This window comes from Polypterus senegalus, chromosome 10 (assembly GCF_016835505.1).
Source record: "Polypterus senegalus isolate Bchr_013 chromosome 10, ASM1683550v1, whole genome shotgun sequence".
Classification (NCBI taxonomy): domain Eukaryota; kingdom Metazoa; phylum Chordata; class Cladistia; order Polypteriformes; family Polypteridae; genus Polypterus; species Polypterus senegalus.
This window is the reverse complement of record NC_053163.1, coordinates 31,264,320-31,285,920: the sequence shown is the minus strand read 5'-3', so window position 1 is coordinate 31,285,920 and position 21,601 is coordinate 31,264,320. Positions and strand designations below refer to the sequence as shown.

The 21,601-nt window shown below is 40.2% G+C and overlaps 2 protein-coding genes across 2 annotated transcripts; both read right to left on the bottom strand.

Annotated features, from left to right (window-relative positions):
* Positions 1-8,690: 8,690 nt before the first annotated feature.
* On the bottom strand, positions 8,691-10,841 carry LOC120537024 (myoglobin-like). Its single transcript, XM_039765622.1, has 3 exons — positions 10,663-10,841; positions 9,069-9,285; positions 8,691-8,884 (listed from the first exon to the last, which is right to left on the bottom strand). The coding sequence occupies exons 1-3, from the start codon at positions 10,755-10,757 to the stop codon at positions 8,741-8,743; spliced, it is 456 nt and encodes a 151-aa protein (XP_039621556.1). The 5' UTR covers positions 10,758-10,841; the 3' UTR covers positions 8,691-8,740.
* A 7,666-nt stretch (positions 10,842-18,507) lies between these two features.
* LOC120537023 (myoglobin-like) lies at positions 18,508-21,355 on the bottom strand. The gene is made up of 3 exons (XM_039765621.1): positions 21,187-21,355; positions 19,619-19,835; positions 18,508-18,717 (listed from the first exon to the last, which is right to left on the bottom strand). Exons 1-3 carry the CDS (start codon positions 21,279-21,281, stop codon positions 18,574-18,576), a joined length of 456 nt encoding a protein of 151 aa, XP_039621555.1. The 5' UTR covers positions 21,282-21,355; the 3' UTR covers positions 18,508-18,573.
* Between the last annotated feature and the right edge of the window lie 246 nt (positions 21,356-21,601).

Below are 21,601 nucleotides of genomic sequence, written 5' to 3'. Positions count from 1 at the left end.
AGGTCCCGATCGCCTCTCCACAAGTAAACTTTTATAATCTTTTTAAACCACTAACGTTCAAAGCAATAACATTAAACAAGTCCAGCTCTGTCAGTGTGAAGGGACAAAGGCGACGCCACCCGCACAGGTGAGCCTGTTTTCCACTAATTTTCAATTGAATCTGACTGCACCCAATGGGCGAAGAGGGGACGGGACTTCACGGTCCAGCCCAAGTACCCGATAGGCTGCTGAGACTATCCAATAGGATTTAGAGAAGGTGGAGACGGTAGTACTGGTACTGTCAACGGGATGCGCATATAGGAAGTCTTTTCAGACTTTATTCCTCTTCCTTGATATCAAAATTCAAACTGGTGATATTGCATGTTTTTTTAAGGTTGATATTAAGTTTTCTAATTCTGATATCAGCATTTTAAAATGTGACATTCAGGCTCACAAAACAGCACAGTGGCGCAGTGGTTGCACTGCTGCCTCACAGTAAGGATTTTGCTTGTTCTTCCCGTGCCTGCGTGGGTTTGCACCTGGTGCTACGGTTTCCAAAAATGTCCAAAGAGACGCAGGTTAGATGAAGTGGCGACCCTAAGTTATCCCCAGTGTGTGTTTTAGCCATAAGAGCACATCAATCCGTGTCGTACGACTGTGGTCAATCTGACCTGATTGATCACTGAAGATTGTGAAAAATACCTTCATTTTTTCCGTGATAAAACTATCCTACCATCCTTTGATTTTCTGCAGCGAATTTGGTCTGGGCCATTGGGGCAGCAGTCTAAGCAAAGACGCCCAGACATCTCTTTTCCCTGCCACCTGTTCCAAATCTCCCAGAGGGACTCTGACTCATTCCCACTAGCAGAATATCAACGCGACGATCGAACGGGACGCAACAAGTACAAATGCGTTGTAGTCGCTCGGCGAATGAGCTTTGCCGTGCGATGTGCGCGGAGGCGTCACGTGGTGAGTATAAACCGTGCTTAAGAAGAAGGCAGATGAAGGATTACTGTACTGTATATCCCAATGCAGCTCAGTCACAGCACGACGTTAATTAGGAGGTGAAACATGTGCAACAAACTTTAACAAGCAAACTTGAATGGGGGGCTGTCATCCGTGGAGGAGTAACTGTAGTCTGACACAAAGACCACAATAATAAACAATTCTTTAACTAAAACATTAGCATCATAAGTTTTTTTTAAATTGTGCAAAGTGCTCATACTTGGAGGTTTTGTTTTCAGAATTTGATATACATAGAAATAAAATTAACATGCTACCAGTCCTCTATAACCAACTGAAATTACATACTAACAATACATTATAATGAAATCCCATAATAATACCTATATCTTCTTGTTAAACACTGCTTACCAGAAAATAACTAACAGAACGTGGACTCCTCTGTGGTGGTGAAGAGAATAACCCGGATCTACTGCCGCCAAAGTGGTCACTGTCTGTTCAGACTGGTGTATGACAATAAGCTCTCATTGCCAGGCGTGTCACCACCGATCTCTCCACGCCTCATGACTTCTTATGTCCAATACCACCCTGGTGCCCCCCTCACCAGCCAATCAAACCTCTTCAAGAGAAAACCCAGTAAAGCTCTGTAATAGAAAATCAACCCATGGAAATGCAAACAGGAGAGGCTGAAAGAAGATGTTCCAGGGCCTTAGTGTTTAAAAACACTAGATAAATAATTAAAAAATGTAAGAAAAGTTTTTATTTAAATTGCATATGTGACTACAAGAGGGCAGCATTTACAAATATCGAGTGTTGGAGGTTTTTTATTTGCATATTGACTTTCTATTTACTTAAACTGTTTGTATAAATATGTTTAGATTTAGATATAAATATTATTGTAGATGTCGGTGCAGATGTGGATGACCAATGTGTGCTGGATGGTCACTGCCTGCAGCTTCTGACTTGATGGTGGAGTAGAAAGTGGGGACCTGAGCTGAAACCCTGAGCCCTGAGCTCCCCGCAGTGAAGTGACTCCTACTCTGATACACAGTGACACTCGGAGGAGATTATCTGAATGTTCATATTGGTTTTCTTTACAGAGGTTTATAAGCCAACATTGGGTTCCTTCTTCACTCAAACTCAGCTTGCTCTCATCTTATTGCTTTGCCATTTCAACACAGGTTCCTTTTCAATGTTGGCCTTGTTGTTTGACCCTGAGAGAACTGCACCTGCCTGAGAAACTACAATGTGAGTTTCCTTTAGTAACTGTAGTTTGTATGGTCAATACAAAAGGCACTATATAACACATAATATCTTTCACTTTAATGGTATTATTATTCTCCATGAACTCTACAGTATTTTCTTTATATTTTTGCTCTTTTTAATATAATCAGTTCATAAATCTCATCTCACTGATAAGTAAGAAATCACCACTTGATCGACAAATGACACGGGATCAAATCCGCCCTGTTTCTTCGTATTCACTCCTCTGATTTGTATGACAAAGTGTTTAAATTCTCCATTCTAGACGAGAAGCTCCTTTTGTGATAACACATCTGATTGTTGCATTGTGATGGCCGTTAAACACTCAGTAGAGTGAATGGAGATCAACTAATCTGAGAACTTCAGCAATCAACCACCTAGAGCAGACCTGAAGCCCTCTGGTGGCCTTAGAATTTTACTTTAAATTGGTATATTGTATTGACTGATGTCGCCACCCCTCCATCAGTTTACTAAACCACTTATCTCTTTATACATTTTTATTTATTTTAGTTTGCTTCTCACCCACCCATCCATTTTCTGGACCTTCTTTTTCAAATTTCACATTTTCAAGATATTGCAGTCTCTACCAGCAGCAGTGGGCTCAGAGCAGGAAAATACAAACCCATCACAAGGTGACGTCACTCACTGGTCAGGGGTCAGGTTGGAGCTGAAGGTCTTTGAGAAGAAGCTGAAGAGAACTTGGAGATGGACATGAGGAGAACATGCAAAGAGCACACTGGCAGTGGCTGAGGCACCAGTGAGTGGAGATGTGAGGCAATAGTAAATTTTAGAAAAAGTTTGTTTGGGTTTTGAATCCACAGTTCATACAGGAAAGCAAACTTTCAGCCACCCTTTAAACCTATAGCATCGGTTACCACAAGTCACAACATCTGAGGACACAATCCTAATGATGAGCTAACAAAATGTCAGCTGCAGTAACAAACTAAAATGGTAGCCAAAATAAGAGAAACAAAAATTACAAGCAAAGGGTAGTTGGATATTTAAAAAATAAATAACAGCAATTATCTGACACATGAAGCAGACAATTGTGAGATCAAAGAAAATGGTGACAATACTAGCATAGAAATGATGTAATTTGAAGCTCACCCACTGAAGGACCAAAGATACCCTGTACCTAGGAAAATGTCTCCAGTTCCCTTGAATTAATAAAAATTATCATCAAAGAACCCATTAAAACATTGTAATGCAATCATCCGATCTTATAAACTTCCTACAGCTGTTTTCAAATGGTTAATAAAAATCATATCTACCTAAAACGTATTTTCAAAACACATTAATATTTATTAATGATCATTTAAATGTTATTATTATTAGGCTAATTGTCATCTTGTTACCATTTTGTTTCTCATGGGCACCACCATTTTGTGTGTTTGCTTCTATGGGCACCACAATTTTGGAACTTTTGATGGCTATGCTGCTATGTGGCTGTTAAGCACATGATGCGTGTCACTAAGACACATTGACCATCAATATTCTGGTTAAATAAAGACACAATACTCTACTTACTAGCCATGATTTGAATAAACACTAAAAACAAAACCCTTACTTTATGTGTTTCTCATCTTGTTCTGGTCTTGAAGCTTTTTCCTGTTTTGTCTCCAAACTTGCTTCATGTTCTTGTTTTTGGTGCTCGGCTTCTTGGTCAGTGTTGTTTGGTAATGACCCTTTCTTTGGAGCAGAAAGGGATAAAGATGAGCTCAATGCTAAACCTAAATTGCATCTTCTCTCTGCCCGTTGAGGGCGCGTTTATATGTTATGTGTCCAGCATCATATACAGTTCAGGTTTTCTGGCTGATAGTACAGACAGCTTCACCTACCCAAAATGCTTAGTAAATTTAGAATTGGTCAGGAAAATACACCAATTGGAGGACCACATTAGGAACTTAATAGCGATTAGGCAAACCGAAAATGAAATGACTCAATGTGTTTACACAATTCAGCTCCTTCTGATTTGATTTCAGTCTCTTTCCAGGTGCCACTGTAGTCAGTGCGAGGCTAAATTCAGCAGCACCAATTCAGCCACTGGGCAAGTGGGTAACAGTGTGACGGGGGTCTGAGAAGCCCAAATTTAGTTCCTTGGCACCCAGGTCACCAATTCAGACCCAGAACACATTCTGGGAACTCTGCAGCATGCCCGTGGATCCTGAGAACAATAAAGTGCTCATAATTGGTGATTCCATAGTGTGGAATGTTAGAATTCCAAAGTATGTTTAATCAGCAATTAATGTTAAATGCATTCTAGGGGTGAAGGTATCTGACATTCAGGCTAAATTGGATCCTCTGACTCATGATGAAGTATCTACCTTATTGCTACATGTTGGTACTAATAGTATTTATTTACAGAACTCTGAGGAATTAAAGGGGAACTTCATCTCTCTATGCACCAAAGCAAAAAGACAATGTTGGAATTTAATTGTTTCTGACACCTTACAAAGATTATATAAAGGGGATGTGATTTATAGCAGATTGCATCCCCTTCACTGTTGGCTAGAAACCTGATGTGCAAATAAAAGCATAGCCTTTGTGAACAATTGGGATTAATTTTGGGGAAAAGCCTGGATTTTTCAAGAGAGATGGTCTTCATCCGAACTGAAGGCGATCTTTTGTATTATACCAGAATATGCCAGCAAAACTACCTGGCTGATTAGGGCACCATCCTGACCCACAGTCTTGTGATCTTAAATCACAGGCGGTTTTTTATCCCACCTGTTACTATCGTGTAGCTGTTACCCATAATCCCTGTTTTGAGGTATCCTATAAATTTAGTCATAATGCAAACCTTACTTGATAACTAAAAAAATAAGGTGTATAATTAGACCAAGAGATAAAACCATCTCATCCACCTGTATTTGTAACTTAATTCAAATAAAAACAAAAAATATATCACTAGTTCAGGAAGAACTATCCAGTTTTAAATGCTGCTAATTGAACATCCACACTTTCTTAAAAGTAAAACTGCTTTGGTAAATATTATATTAAGCACAAAATTTGATTTGTGTCTTCGCACTGAAACCTGGCTTAGTAAATCTGACACACTGTTCTCCTAGCTGAGGTGGATACACATTCCTTCATAAATCCAGAGATACACGTCGATTCGGTAGCCCTGGAATAACTCATTCTGTTAAAATGCAAATCGCTTCTAAAAATGTAGCCGACTTTACATCCTTTGAGGCACTCATTTAAATACTAGAATAGACTTTAGCATAATTGTAGTGCCAGTCTACAGACCACCAAGGCCAAATTCATTGTTCATGACTGAATTTGGCAATCATTTTTCTGATTTGGCTATAAATTATGATCGTGTAGTGATGATGGATTTTAATATACACAATGATGTGGAAATTGACACTTTTAGCCAATGAGTTATATACAGTATTTGTTAAATTCAGAAGGATTTTGTCAGACTGTCAAAGATGCAACTCATAATTATAACCACACTTCTTATAGCTGCTTCCATTAGGGGTCACCACAGCGTATCATCATCTTCCTGTCCTCTGCATCTTGTTCTGTTACACCCATCATCTGCATGTCCTCTCTCACCACATCCATAAATCTTCTTAGGCCTTCCCATTTTCCTCTTTCCAGGCAGCTCTATCCTTATCACTCTTTTCATAATATACCCAGCATCTCTCCTCTGCACATGTCCAAACCAATGCAATGGCACCTCGCTGGCTTTGTCTCCAAACCGTCCAACATGAGCTGACCCTAATGTCCTCATTTCAAATCCTGTCCATCCTCGTCACATACCTATGTAAATCTTAACATCTTTAACTCTGCCACCTGCTTTCTGGTGAGTGCCACTGTCTCCAACCTCATAGCTGATCTCACTACCTTCTTGTAGACCTTCCCTTTCACTCGTGCCGAAACCTGTCTGTCACAAATCACTCCTGACATTCTTCTTCACCCAGTCTGCCCTTTTTACACTTCTCTTCCACAAGCCCAGTTACTCTGTACTGTTGATCCCAAGTATTTAAACTTGGCCACCTTCACCAACACTACTCCCTGCATCCTGAAAATCCACTGACCTACTTCTCATTTACACACATGTATTCGGTCTTGTTCCTCCTGACCGTAATTCCTCTCCGCTCTAAAGCATATGCACACACATCACCAGGGTCTCCTCAACCTGCTGCCTACCTCGCCACAGATCACAGTGTCAACAAAATGTAAAAGTTCACAGAAGTGCCTGGCCTAATCTCATCTGTCGACCTGCCCTACACCACTGCAAAGAAGGGCTCAGAAGGTTCCTGATGTAATGCTGCGGTCACTTACTACTTCTGCTGTAATTGCCCAGCTATCTGACAACTCTTCAATGCTACCAAGTGCCTATCTGACCTCCTCCCTGAACTTAAACTTGTGGTCATCTACCTTTTTCATTTGGTCCTTGGCTCTGTCCTCACTATCCTCTTTTTGATCTCCAACAATACCACAATCCTATGCTGTCTAACCACATTTTGAAGTCTTCAGTCTCAAATGATGCAGACGAGACGAATGAAAATAACCCAGCAAATAGTCAAGAGAAGGCCGATATCACCGACTCAAGCAGCTTTAGCTTTAGCATGAACTCCAAGTCTGAAGAGTCACTGACGTAGATGTGAATAAGGTGGCAGACAAAAATGCCACTGCAGAAGCAGCTGGTTACAATGCCAAAGCTAAACCAAGGACCCCCCTGTCAGGTGTTTAAACTTTTGAGGATTTAAAAAAAAAAACAAAAAAAAAAACAAAAAAAAAACTTTAAAATCAATTTGACTTGACTGAAATAGAAACATCTGTAATTCATTCTCTGAACACACTAGTTCCCCACTTTATAAATCAGACTCTAGTGTGCATGTATAAATGCAGTACAGAAAACATCCATCCATCCATTTCCTAACCCGCTGAATCCAAATACAGGGTCACGGGGGTCTGCCGGAGCCAATCCCAGCCAACACAGGGCACAAGGCAGGAACCAATCCTGGGCAGGGTGCCAACCCACCGCAGGACACACACACACACAAACACACCCACACACCAAGCACACACTAGGGCCAATTTAGAATTGCCAATCCACCTAACCTGCATGTCTTTGGATTGTGGGAGGAAACCGGAGTGCCCGGAGGAAACCCACGCAGACACGGGGAGAACATGCAAACTCCACGCAGGGAGGACCCGGGAAGTGAACCCAGGTCTCCTAACTGCGAGGCAGCAGCGCTACCACTGCGCCACCGTGCCGCCCTACAGAAAACATGAAACAAAAAAATACTTAAAGGGCATTTGGAAGATTTGGGCTGACCAAGGTTCACTTGGAATTCCTCTCTTGCTTGTAGGAATTTCAATATCAAAAAAAAAAAAAGTACAATTTTAAATAAGAAAATCAAATGCAACCTTGACACAGCAGCCAATGACATGCTTTAACTTTTGGGGGATGACCAAGAGACAGACACACACCTCTACCCCCACCATACCCAAAAAGGCTCCCCCTCATGCAGATTTAGAACAGGGGGCTGCATGGTGGACAGTGAACTTTGTGTGCAATTAGCAGAAGGTAATTGCTTAAATTTGTTTAGTAAAGGCCTGCACCACAAATACAAGTTATGCCATAGTAATTCTATGGCCAATCCAATTTCCAGCAACACCAAATTTAAAAAAAAAAAAAACACCCTTGGAAAAGGGTAACCTGCACCAACCCATGATATGGAATTGTAAAACCCCAAACACCCACAGTACCTCAGTTTTCAAAGTGGAAGGAATGAACAGGTGCCAGGTTACATTCTGCCAAGCAGAAGCATCACTGAAAAATTTGCATTAGTCCAGGAGCTACTCATGTCACTATGCAGCTGTATGTTCTTTGACTGGCTCCAATGTGCCAACTGCAACATCATCCTACCATAAATCGGATTTAATTCAGCACTAGTGGATTTTGCTTTTACACTAAATCTTTAGCCAATGGCAGTTGAACAAGACTTTGTACTGTCTGGAACAGAGCCATTTCTTGGATTGGTTTGCAAAACCAAGTGGAAAGAACTCCCAGCAGTACAAACACCCATCCTCACAGGATGAAAGGTATCTATGCATTACAAGAAATTGTATCCTTAAACCCAGAATGCCTTCCAATAACCCCATATCATTTCCTGTGTCATTAGGCCACATACCACTGCAGGATATCAAACCAGTTTAGATCAGACCCATGTGATGAACCACCACCAATATCCTTTAGTTCAGGGAGAACTTTAAATGGCATAACTGTACTATGCTATGGTTCCAAACCTAGAAAAGGCCACAATTCACTTGCAAGATTATAACCCATACCAGGTGCAAAACAATCTGCGTCAGTCACATATTGGCTCCAAGTTCATTATATTGGAGCTACTGTAATGTTGTACCATAAAGGGTGGAAATCCTGATCTGGAGGACAGAATCTGTCTAGAGATTTCTAAACACCATAGAGAACAGAAGACCTAAAGGATCAAAGAGAAAACCCTGGGCACATCTCTTTAGTAGCTTTATTCATAAAGGAGTCAAACAGCAAATCCATTCATTTATCAAACCCCAGCACATCATAGCACTCTCCCATTTTAGTTTGAAACGTCTTCAGCACATTCTTCAGGGCTGTTCGAGCATCAGAGCTCAATCCTTCAATCTTCTCTGCTGCCACTTCAACAATGACATCACTGATGATCTGTAAAAGAAAACCATCCATCATTTTTAGCCAACTAAACAGGGTTCAGAATTTACATGTCCAGCCCCTTTCTGAAAGGGGCTTAGAAATGCATTACACTTCAGTTTTTATAGGGCTGGGTTTCTGACTGTTCTATTAAGTAAGGCCATCAGATCAAGCCTTTACACCCAGTAAAGAGAAATACCTGAAAGTAGATGCGAGGGATCTTGTGCTGCTTGGCATGAGTTTCTGCCAGATCTGTCACAGCTTTGCCCTGCCCTTTATCTTGCAGGAATTCGGTCAGCTTGCAGACGACAATTCCTCCATGGGCCTGGAGGTCAGGATTGTTCTGCAGTTGCTCTTTGGAAAGGTCAGCAAACTTGGGGAACAGCTTCTGACTATCTGGTTTGGTTTCAAACAAGCTGGGGGATACAAAAAGGCGAGAAGTGTTACAATTATCTTCCAATTTAAATACAATACATTGTCCTATAATATGGACATTTCAGGGTAAACTAAAAGAAAAATGTTCCAATAGCAGTTCAATAGGATGTGTGGCTCATCACAGAAGTAATACTTGATTAACAGATTCTGGAAAAGTTACTTCAGGCTTTCAGAAGATGAAAGCCTAAAGTGGAAAACAGGAATCTAATCAAAACATGACCAAGCCTGCATTACACACAGTAGTACTCCGATAATTATGAACCCATTGGTAGATGGCAAGTTTTCATGGAAGAGTGTTAGATATCAAAGTTCCTTCGGGAATCTCCATGCACATTGTTCTTTTAGGAACAGATAATGGTTCCACTATGGTACTCCAAGCACAAGACAGCAGCTACATTTTAAGAAGCTCATGCTTTGTCTAGATCAAAGCTTGGCCCATTGGTTACATTACATTTCTAGTTGTCCAACAACAAGCTACACCGTAGAACAGGGGTGTCAAACTCCAGGCCTGGTGGGCCACAGAGTTTCATTCTAGCCCTTTTCCTAATCAGTGACCAGTTTTCTCTGCTAATTAAACCATTTGTCCCTTCATTTTAAAAGCCCCGTTAAAGGATTCAGTCCTCTGAATTTCTTCCTTCGATGGCAGCTTAAAGTGAGGCATGAAACAAGCCAACAGGTGACCAGCTAAACTAGGATTTCAAACTCCAGCCCATCTCATAATAAGCGGACGCTTGCTGTTCATTAAACCCATTTCAATGGGTTATTGCTGCTCATTTTGCAACAGAAATCTAAAATTGTTGATTTTTCCATTTTCTCTAACAGCTGTCAAGTGTTTCAGTAACCTGAGAGATCAGCTTTAGTGAGACCTTCACATTTTGTGCAACAGGCACAAGGTGGGCTACTGGCTTGTGGTGTCATTGTTCGGCTGCTAATTAAGGAACACAGGTTCTGAGTCAATTGAATTAGTAGAAAAAGTCACTAATGAAAATCTGTGGAGCCCAAAACCCATGCCATAAAGCCCCCACACTAATCGACAACAAAAGTACTTTATGCAACAGTAGAAATAGCCACACAATCAAAATTTGCGATTAGATTAACAGCAAACCGCACTTACCCATCAGATCAAAGTTTGCCAGAGAAAAAAAAACCACGCACAACCCATTCAAACATTCCACTGCAATTTCTAGAATGATTTAGTATAACTTTTTAAGATGTACCAACAAGACAAACAATGGAGTGCAAAGACTTTAACCCCCCTTAAAAAAATTCAAGACTTTAAAGTCAAATTATATACATAACACCTTACAGGAAGAAACTTAGTCCACGCAACATTCTAAAAGTGCAAAATTAAAATTTACCGCTGAAGAACAATCTCTCCATAGATTTTGGGCTCAGCCTTCAAAGGAGCCCAGAAACTAAGCACAGCATCAAATTCCGCATCACTAGCACACATTGTGGATGGAGAGAAGACAAAATGACCGCAACTCAAACTCCTTTCACCAAATCGCTGACTGTTGTTACCCCGACTCCCCTCCTCTACTTTATGAACCAACGGAGACTCCGCCCCCTGATCACGTGCGCCCTGCTTGCTGGAGGATCAGCTAATTGAAGCGGCGAGATGCACACGAGACGATCTGTAATGAAGTGTCTCATTAATCTATTTATTTATTTTCAATTATTCTGGAAAAAAAAGTCAAGACTTACAGAATATTCTTAATAGCACAAGGATTTAATGTTTCATGTTATTTTTCGTATATTATATGCAGCTAAAACCACTCCCTACGTGTAGGAAAACTCATCAGCTGCTAGTTTTAATTCCATTAATGTCCCAAACTACAGATGAAGTGTTTCAATTGTAGATCAATTATAAAATCTTCCTCGTTTTGTTGCTTTCACTTACCTAAAATATTTAGGGTTTGGTGCTTTTGAAATATTGACATCAATTCAGTTTCTCAAACAAATGAATTATTTCACATCCAATTGTTTAATTTTCTGGTCTTTTTCCTCTTCTTCATCTCTTTTTCTACTTTCAAAAATATGCTGTAGTGTGAAATTTACATTTATCAGTAATATTTGTGTTTTTACACAAGTTCTTAACGCTCATTTGTCATGTTCTTGTTATTTCAAATCCTGAAAAATTGCAAATAAAATCTTAATGATGATGATAAGAACATTTTTGAACCCATGATAAAAATACTAAATAATCCCAAAGCCAGTACAAACAATCTAATAAGATTCACTTAGTGTGTTGCCTTATTATTAAAATTTATATACCAGTCCTCAGCTTTCATGCAATGCTCAGTGTAATTACTTATCTAGCTAGTAAAATATTGCTGCTTGCAGTGTATGAAATGGTCTGTTTTTGGCCCTGCCGTGTTCTCCATATCCTTAGCTGTGTGTGTGTGTGTTTCTGCAACTTTGCAGTGTAGCAATGGGGATCATCATCATCATCACCCAAATTATAATGATGACGGCATCTCCCCTTGTTATTGTTTCCTTTTTTTAATAAAAATGTCTGTTTGCAATTCTAGTTTGAGCTTTTCCCAGTTAAGACTGAGCAGTGCATGCCAGTGAAGAGGTTCAAAACGTCCAGCACCATTTGAAGAAAGAAAGAAAGAATGATGAACTGATGTTCTACCAGACCTGTAGTGTGCAGTTCAAGCCGTCCAGTAGTCTTTGTCTTCTTAACATGATATTTTGACTCGTCCTCTTTCACCCCAATGCCATTTGCATCAAGAACTTGAGGTGATGCTGTTTCAGTTTAGATCATTCCTAGTCAGTAGATTTTCTTCACTCATGGTGGTTGGTGGCACTCAGTTTGCTGAGCATTTTACTACTTGATAATGCAGATCTTTGGTCCTTAAATAAAAGGAAGTTAAAGTAGTTTGAAGTCCATCGATATAATAACACTTTATATGAATTCTAAACATGTACACACCTATGTTGCAAAGTTGATTAAATTTGATTCATTGCAATTTTGGTATCACATATCCACATAATCTGCATGTATTTGAAATGTGGGAAGAAACTGGAGGAGACACGGATAGAACATTTAAACTCTGTCCTGGCAGGACCCAGGACCCTACCTTCCTTACTGCGTGGCAGCAGCACACCACTGCCCCACTGTGCCACCTTTGGTTTCAACATAATTTGTGTTCTGAAAATTTCTCATGTTTTTGGTATTTTTTGTGTCGGTCCCCATAAAGAGTGTAACCTGCCCATCAATATTAAAGGACCACATGTGATGACAGTTGATGTTGATCTGTGAACTCGACAGCTAATAGTAATGTCTTAATTTACACATTACATCAGCCACTTTCCTGAGTCGTCCCCCTGGGACAGTCTGCTTATTTTACTTAACCATTTCATCAGTCTCCTTATGACATTTCTGAAAACAAATAGTTATATATTTCAATGTCCACTCCATTCATCCATCCATCCATCTATCCTCTTCCACTTATCTGAAGTCGGGTCGCAGGGGCAGCAGCTTAAGCAGAGAGGCCCAGACTTCCCTCTCCCCGGCCACTTCTTCCAGCTCTTCCGGGACAATCCCAAGGCGTTCCCAGGCCAGGCAGGAGACATAGACCCTCCAGCGTGTCCTGGGTCTTCCCCGAGGCCTCCTCCCGGTTGTACGTGCCCGGAACACCTCACCAGGGAGGCGTCCAGGAGGCATCCCGATCAGATGCCCGAGCCACCTCATCTGACTCCCCTCGATGCGGAGGAGCAATCAATCAATGAAATCAATGTCCACTGCAAACCAAAATTCTTAACTATTATTGCCTGTAAATTATTCTCTCACACTCCCTACTCCAGGGCTTATTAAAGTCCCACTAATAAACTGTGAGGTTGATCTGATGTTAAAATCACAGTCAGAGTGTTCATTTCAAGAAGGATAAAGAAAGAACAGTCAGAGCTGCCAACAAGAAGCAAGCCAAGTTCATTTGGAATGACAGTCTTGCAGAGTAAAAGTGTGATGAAATCCCTTGCTGTCCAATACCCCAAAGCAAAAGGATATTAATATCTGAAACCCTTTGAAATAATGCAATCAGATGCGACCTAAAATTATGGACCTACAATGACCTCTCAGCATCAACTGTCACCAGCAGAGTTGATTTGTTAGCAGCAGGGACCCGTGATCTCTTTAACCGTCACTTGAGTACGTTGTCCAGTGGTCAATTGCTCGATGGTGTTGTCCACGGCTTCATCTCCTCTCTGGTGTGGCTTGTTTCCCCGTTGCATTGCATTTGGACAATTCGTTCATTTGCAGACCTGTGCTACCGCTCAGTCCCTGGGTTCAAATTTAAACGCTGTCATCATCGATGTGCTAGGAAAAGCAGCTTTTACCTGCTAGTGTAAAGAAATTGAGAGTTTTGCTCAATATTAGTCGGAATTGCAATACTTCATTTGTAATTGCTAAGAGATACTTATGGATCCCAAAATAATATCTCATGAGGCGTTAGGCCTGTTACGTTGCTGTATCCCTTATCAACAGTAATGCTGCCAGCAAAACAGACCGTCATTTTATCCAGTCTACGCTTGTCTCTCAGTCAGTTTGTTTTTTAGATGGTCAAAACTAAATCTGAAGGTGGTAAACACAAAGTGCATTCTTCCAGTATTTAGATCCATTGGAAAATTATTTGTCCAAAATTAAATACAGTCAATCATGCTAACTATATTTTAGTGCTATACATAATAATTTGGTGCTTTGAAGTAATACATATATTAACCAAATGATCAATTGCTTTTCACTTTGGCACATGATTTTCACATCAGTTTAAAATCAATAGAAAACCATATTGTGTTTTAGTTCATGTTCATAGATTGTGTTTTATAGCTAAAGGCAAGAAAAACGTATTGCACTTCCATAGCAGCTCCTCCAAGTGGGTTGAATTTTGATTGAAAACACGTCAATCATAACAGAGCTGAATGTAATCAGATGAAGAATCAGCGTCAAACAGTGGAACAAGGGGCATCGACATGTGGGATGACAGACGTCCCACTTCTAAACATTCCACTCAAATCATTTTTTATTTCTCGTGCTGACTGATACGTGAAGAGCCTTTCGCTTACATACATTTTGTCTGCTTCAAGTTCTGGCCTACCTGGCCCATTTATTCTTTCGCTGTCTTTGTTCTTTTGAGTAATATCTTTAAATTCTTCACATGTTTGACATATTTTATTTTACTTACAAATACACCTTTTTAGACTTTTAAATTCTCTCTGGAGTACTTTGTTAAATAACCACAATCACATTTTATAGATTAAGCACGTGGTTAAAGCAAGCCAACTCCAAACAATGCACCATGATATCACACATGCACAGTTCCCAGATAGCAAGCTTAGCTTCATAAACACAGAATAGCTGATTGATCTGACATTGCCTGTTTTAAACAAAATTGATATGAATTATGTGTGAAATATAAAACAACAGAATTTCTTTTAAATAAATTGGAACTCCAAAATTAAGCAAGAAATACATGACTGCCAGGTAAATGTGGATATCTAGTAGTTCTATTTCAGGTTAGCAATCTTAACCGTCAGTCTTTCACAATATAATAATATTTTTTTACATTCATACTGCAGGGAGCCACTTCATCCACCTCTCAAGTGCAACATTCACCTAAATGATGCGATGGCATCCATTTTGTTCTGTGGTTTCTTCACATTGCTAGATGTTCCATTTTTTTCCCTTCTTGGTTTATCACGATATCAGCATGGTGGGGATATTTTGATGACAAGAAATATTCAATTTCCCAAAGTCACACTTTTTTGACTTCTCAGAATCCATTTTTTTTAAACCTCCAGCTATTGTTAGTCCTCAGGAGATGTAGGGTTACTTTTATCCTTTTCCTTCCCCTTACAGTCTCTTCATTTACATTATCTTGCTCCTTCTAACATTAAAAAGAAAAAAATCTGCTCTTGACACTACCTCAACCAATACAACATACAGAATATGACATTATACATGAAATGATATTTCTATTTATAATCTTCACCCTCACCCACCCTTTGTCAATTTGAATTTCTTCTACTTTCTGCTGCTCCCATTAGTGGCTGCCATAGCAAACCATCTCATTCCATATTTTCTTGTCCTCATCATCTTCCTCTGTCACACCCATCACCATCATGTCCTCTCTCACCACATCCATAAACCTTCTCTTAGGCAGTCCTCTTTTCCTCTTGACTGGCAGCTCTGTCCCTAGCATTCTTCTCCCAGTGTATCCAGCGTCTCTCCTCTCCACATATCCAAATCAAAGCAAACTCACCTCTCTGAGTTTGTCTCTAAACCGTCCCACCGGACCTGAGCCTCTAATGTACTCATTTCTAATCCTGTCCATCCATGTCACACCATATAAAAATCTTAACATCTTTATCTTTGACACCTCCAGCTGTCTCCTGTGTTTTGGTCAGTGCCACCGTCTCCATCCCATATAACATAGCTGGTCTCACCACCATCCTATAGAACCTTCCACTTAACTATTGCCGATACCCATCTGTCACAGATCATTCCTGACACTCTTCTCCACCCTGCCTGCACTCTCTTCTTCACCTCTCTTCCACAATCCCCATTACTCTGTACCATTGATCCCAAGTATTTAAACTCATCCACCTTCGCCAACTCTACTCCCTTCATCCTCACCATTCCACTGACCTCCCTCTCATTCACACACGTGTTCTGTCTTGTTCCTACTGACCTTCATTCCTATCCTCTCCAGAGCATATCTCCACCTCTCCAGGGTCTCCTCAACCTGATCCCTACTATCGCTACTGATCACAATGTCATCAGCAAACATCATAATCTACGGGGACTCCTGTCTAATCTCGTCTGTCAACCTGTCCATATCACCATTGTAAATAAGAAAGGGCTCAGAGCTGATCCGTGATGTAATCTCACCTCCACCTTGAATGCATCGGTCACTCCTACGGCAGACATCACCATTGTCACACTTCCCTTGTACATATCCTGTACAACTATAACATTCTTTTCTGCCTCTCCCGACTTCCTCATACAATACCACAAGTCCTCGTGAAGCACCCTTTCATATGCTTTCTCCAGGTCCACAAAAACAAAATACAACTTTTTCGGGCCTTCTCTATATTTCTCCATCAACACCATCCGAGCAAACAACTTTTTCTCATTCTCTTCATTCATCAACCTCTTGAAGTAGTCTTTCCACCTGCTCAACACCCTCTCCTCAATTGCGAGTATCTTTCCATCTTTCTCATCTAGGTCCCTCTGTCTAGCCAATCAGTACAGGTCTTTTTCTCCCTATTTAATATTCAGCCTCTCCTGGAACTCATCATCCTCCCTATTTAGCCTTCACCACCTCTCCCTTCAACTTATGCCTTATCTCCTTGTACTCGTCTATTTGCATCTCTCCAACTATTCTTTGCCAACATCTTTCTCTGTATACTCTCCTGTACTTCCCCATTCCACCACCAGGTTTCCTTTTCTTCCTTCCTCTGTCCAGATGGCATGCCAAGCACCCTTCTGTCACTCTTCCTACTTCTGCTGTACCTGCCTAGTTAACCAACAACTCTTCTATCCAGTGCCTGTCTTACCTTCTCCCTGAACTTAAACTTGCAGTCTTCCCTTTTCAACTTCCACCATTTGATCCTTGGCTCTGACCTCTCTCCTTTTTTGATCTCCATCATCATACAAGACCACCTTCTTCTGCTGTCTAACTACACTTTCCAGTCTTCAATCACAAATGATGCAGTTGCGACTAAGGAGAAAAGCCCAACACATAGTCAAGAGAAGTTTGATATCACTGCCTCAAGCAACTTTAGCATCAGCACAAACTCCATGGCTGGAGAGTCGTTGAAAAATGAACCTCCAACAAGGTGGCACACAAAAAAAGCACTGCAGAAGCACCCTGACAATGCCAAAGCTAAACTAAAGGAACCCTTTTCAGGTGCTTAACCTTTTGCAGATTTCAAATAAAACTTAACTCAATTCCTGACTTGACTCAAATGGAAACATCTGTAATTACATTTCTGAATAAAGTAGCAAACACCCTAGTGCCCCACTTTATAAATCAGACTCTAGTGTGCAAGTATTAATGGAGTACAGAACAAATACTTAAAGTGCATTTGAAAAGAGGGGCTGACCAAGGTTCATTTGGAATTCTCTAGTTTGTAGGCTTTTCATTTACGGTTGATATCAGAAAGGTACAATTAAACAAGAAAATCAAATGCAGCCATGAGACACAGCAGCCAATGGTTAGCTTTAACTTTTCTGGATGACCAAGCAAGTTAAATAAAACCTTGTACTGTCTCCCCAAATGCAGATTTAGAACAGTGGGCAGCATGGAGGATAGTGAAGTTTGTGTGCAATTAACAAAGTAATTGGCAATTACAATTTGCTTTTTATATATATATATATATACCCAAACACTCACAGTATCCAAGTTTTCAAAGTGGAAGGAATGAACAGGTGCCAGGTTACATATTAACCAGAAGCATCACCAAAATGAGATTTTGTATTGGTCCAGGAGCTGCTCATGTCACTATGCCACTGTATGCCCCTTGACTGGTTCCAATGTGCCAACTGCAACAAGATCTTCTTGCTATATATATATATATATATATACACACACTGCAAAATCCACTACTAGTGCAGAGTTAACACTAAATTGTTAATCTTCAACTGCAGTGGAACAAGACTCTGTACTATCTGGATCAGATCCATTTCTTGGATTGGTTTGCAGTACTAAATGTAAATTCCAATCTGTACACAAACCCTTCCTCACAGGACCAAGGGCATGTACACATTACAAGTGTACCTTGAACCCAGAATGCCCTCCAAAGATTCCATATTGTCATTTCCTGTGTTTAGGCCAGAACACTGCAGGATAAACCAGTTTAGGTCAGACCCATGTGATGAAGTACAACCACCAATTTCCTTCAGTTCAGGGAAAAAGGACAGTTTTAATGGCATATTCAACTAAGGTTCCCAACCAAACCTAGAAAAAGCCAAAGTTACCTCACTTGCAAGATCATATAACCCATACCACGTGCAAAACAATCCGAGCCACAGTCTCCAAGTCCAAAGTATTGCAGCTACTGATTTTTGTACCATAAAAGGGTGGAAATCTTGATCTGGAGGACAGAACCTCCTGTCTAAAGGAGGCAGAAAGGGGAGATTTCTAAACAGCATAGAACAGAAGACTTAAAGGATCAAATAAAAAACCCTGGGCACATCACTTTAGTAGTTTTATTCATACAGGAGTCAAGCAGCATCAGATGAACAGAGCTAACAAATATATTCATTTATCAAATCCCAGCACATCATAGCACTCTCCCATTTTAGTTTGAAACGTCTTCAGCACATTCTTCAGGGCTGTTCGAGCATCAGAGCTCAATCCTTCAATCTTCTCTGCTGCCACTTCAACAATGACATCACTGATGATCTGTAAAAAAACAATCCATCATTAATAGCCAACTAAAGAGGGTTCAGAACTTCCATGTCAGAAGCAGCTAGTCAGAAACAAAGATACAGTGCCAGTCTCAATACCTTGAAGGCACAATTAAACATTTGCATGTACTATCCAATAGTTTGGTGTTCTTTCCAGACTTGAGCAGCTATGCGAAAGGTTAAAGTGTTCGCCCATCATGAAGGTCACAATTAACAGTTGTGCAACCAAAACTACAAGAGCCAACACTAAACTTTTGGTATAATCCAAAGTGATTTTTGGAGATTAAAACTGTACCATAAAAAAACCACACACCACATTCATACACCAAATAAGAGCACCAACTGTAAAGTAGTACAGAACTAAACCTCTAACAGATGAATGGACCTAAAGAGAGGCGTCAAAATTACAGCCTAGATGAAAGCCTTTTTAAAATCAGATAAAGCTGAGCAGACACCAACTGTAGATGTTTTGGTGTACATCTCATATGCAAACCTTTTGAGAGAGACTACAGAAACCTGCAGATTAGAAGATGGTACAATGCCTGGTAAACCTGGGTCAATTCCTACTTTGTACACAAAGGATAAAGGTTGCAGTGTTTGTCACATTAGTATAAATTAAAGACCCCTGAAGTCAGTTCTTCACTCATAGGGGACACAATGGAATTCAAAAAAAGGGGGTTTTAAAATGTATCCTCAGAGACTAAACTACACTGGCATGTGCATTAAGGTTACAGAAAAGGGCTTCTATTATATATTAAACAAAAAAAACCACAAAAGTCAGCCCCTTTGACAGGGGATCAAACATTACACTTCAGTCAGAAACCCCAACCCTATAAGAACTATGTTCTACCAAGCAAGGCCATCAGATCAAGCTTTAACACCCAGCAAAGAAATACCTGAAAGTAGATGCGAGGGATCTTGTGCTGCTTGGCATGAGTTTCTGCCAGATCTGTCACAGCTTTGCCCTGCCCTTTATCTTGCAGGAATTCTGTCAGCTTGCAGAGGACAATTCCTCCATGGGCCTGGAGGTCAGGATTGTTCTGCAGTTGCTCTTTGGAAAGGTCCGCAAACTTGGGGAACAGCTTCTGACTATCTGGTTTGGTCTCAAACATGCTGGGAATATGAAAAGGCAAGAAGAGTTACAATTATCTTCCAATTTAAATACTATACACATACTATAGCAATTTTAGGATAAAGATAACAAAATGTTCCAATAGTTTAATAGGATGTGTGGCTCATCACAGAAGCAATACTTGATTCTAGAAAGTTACTTCAGGCTTTGAACAGGTTCAGAATATGAACAAAAACTAAAGTAGAAAGCTACCCATCAGGAATCTAATAAACTTGACCAAGCCTGCATTACACAGTAGTACTCTGGTACAAATTATGAACCCATTAGTAGATGGCAAGTTCTCATGGAAGAGTGTTAGATATTAAAAGTTCCTTCTGGAATCTTTGTGCACATTGTTTTTAGGAAAAAAATGGTTCCACTATGGCACCAGTGTTCCAAGCAAAGTTAGCAACTACATTTCAAGAAGCTCATGCTTATATAGTTCAAAGCTAGGTTCATGGATTACATTGCACTTCTAGTTGTCCAGCAACAAGCTACACCATAGAACAGGAGTTTAAGACTCAAGGCCTGGTGGGCCACAGGTTTTCATTCCAACTCTTTTCCTAATCAGTAACCAGCTTTCACTGCTAAACTAATTTGTCCCTTCATTTTAAAAGCCCTGTTTAATAATTCAGTCCTCCAAATTTCTTCCTTAATTGCAGCCAAAACAGAAGTGACAAAAAAACAGATGACCAGCTAAACTAGAACTTTAAACTCCAATCAGTTAATGAGAAGCAGATTCTGGCAGTTAAACCCATATCTTATTTCCAGGACTTATTGCTGCTCTCATTCTGCCACAGCAGACATAGCCAAAACTGGATAATTTCTGTTCTTTCCAAGAGCGGAGAAATGTTTCAGTAACCTGAGAGATCAACCTTAATGAGACCTTCACCTTTAAATTTTCAGATAGTGTGATGGGCACAGATGAGCTAGTAGCTCATTTTGCCACATTGTCCCCATTTTCCTTAGCAGCCAAGCAGAGTCAAGTTAATTAAAACTGAGGCAAAAGTAGAAAAACCAGTCACTTCTGAAAATCTGTGGAGTCCAAACACCCATGCCATAAAGCCTCCACCCAAGTATTTTATGCAATAGTAGAAATAAAGCCACACAAACATTTGTGATGACGACAACAAGCTACACTTAACCATCAGAACAAAGTTTACAAAAAAAAAAAAAAAACCCCACACCTGTAATTTCTAGGCTAATTTACTATTAAATGCACAAACAAAACCAAAAAACGACGGAGATTAAAAAAAAATAAGTCATTAAAGTAAAAAAAAAATACAATAATCCCAAAACATCACAAGAAAGTTAGGCCACGCAACATTCTAAAAGTGCACAATTAAAATTTACCGCTGAAGAACAATCTCCCCGTAGATTTGGGGCTCAGCCTTCACAGGAGCCCAGAAACTAAGCACAGCATCATAATCCGCATCACTAGCGCACATTATGGATGGAGAGATGACAAAATGACCGCAACTCAAACTCCTTTCACCAAATCGCTGACTGCTGTTACCCCGACTCGCCTCCTCTACTTTATGAACCAACGGAGACTCCGCCCCCTGAGCACGTGCGCCCTGCCTGCTGGAGAAGCCGCTAATTGAAGCTGCGAGATGCACACGAGACGATCTGTAATGAAAGAAGGTCTCATTAATCTATTTATTTATTTTCAATTATTCTGAAAAAAAAGTCAAGACTTACAGAATATTCTTAATAGCACAAGGATTTAATGTTTCATGTTATTTTTCGTATATTATATGCAGCTAAA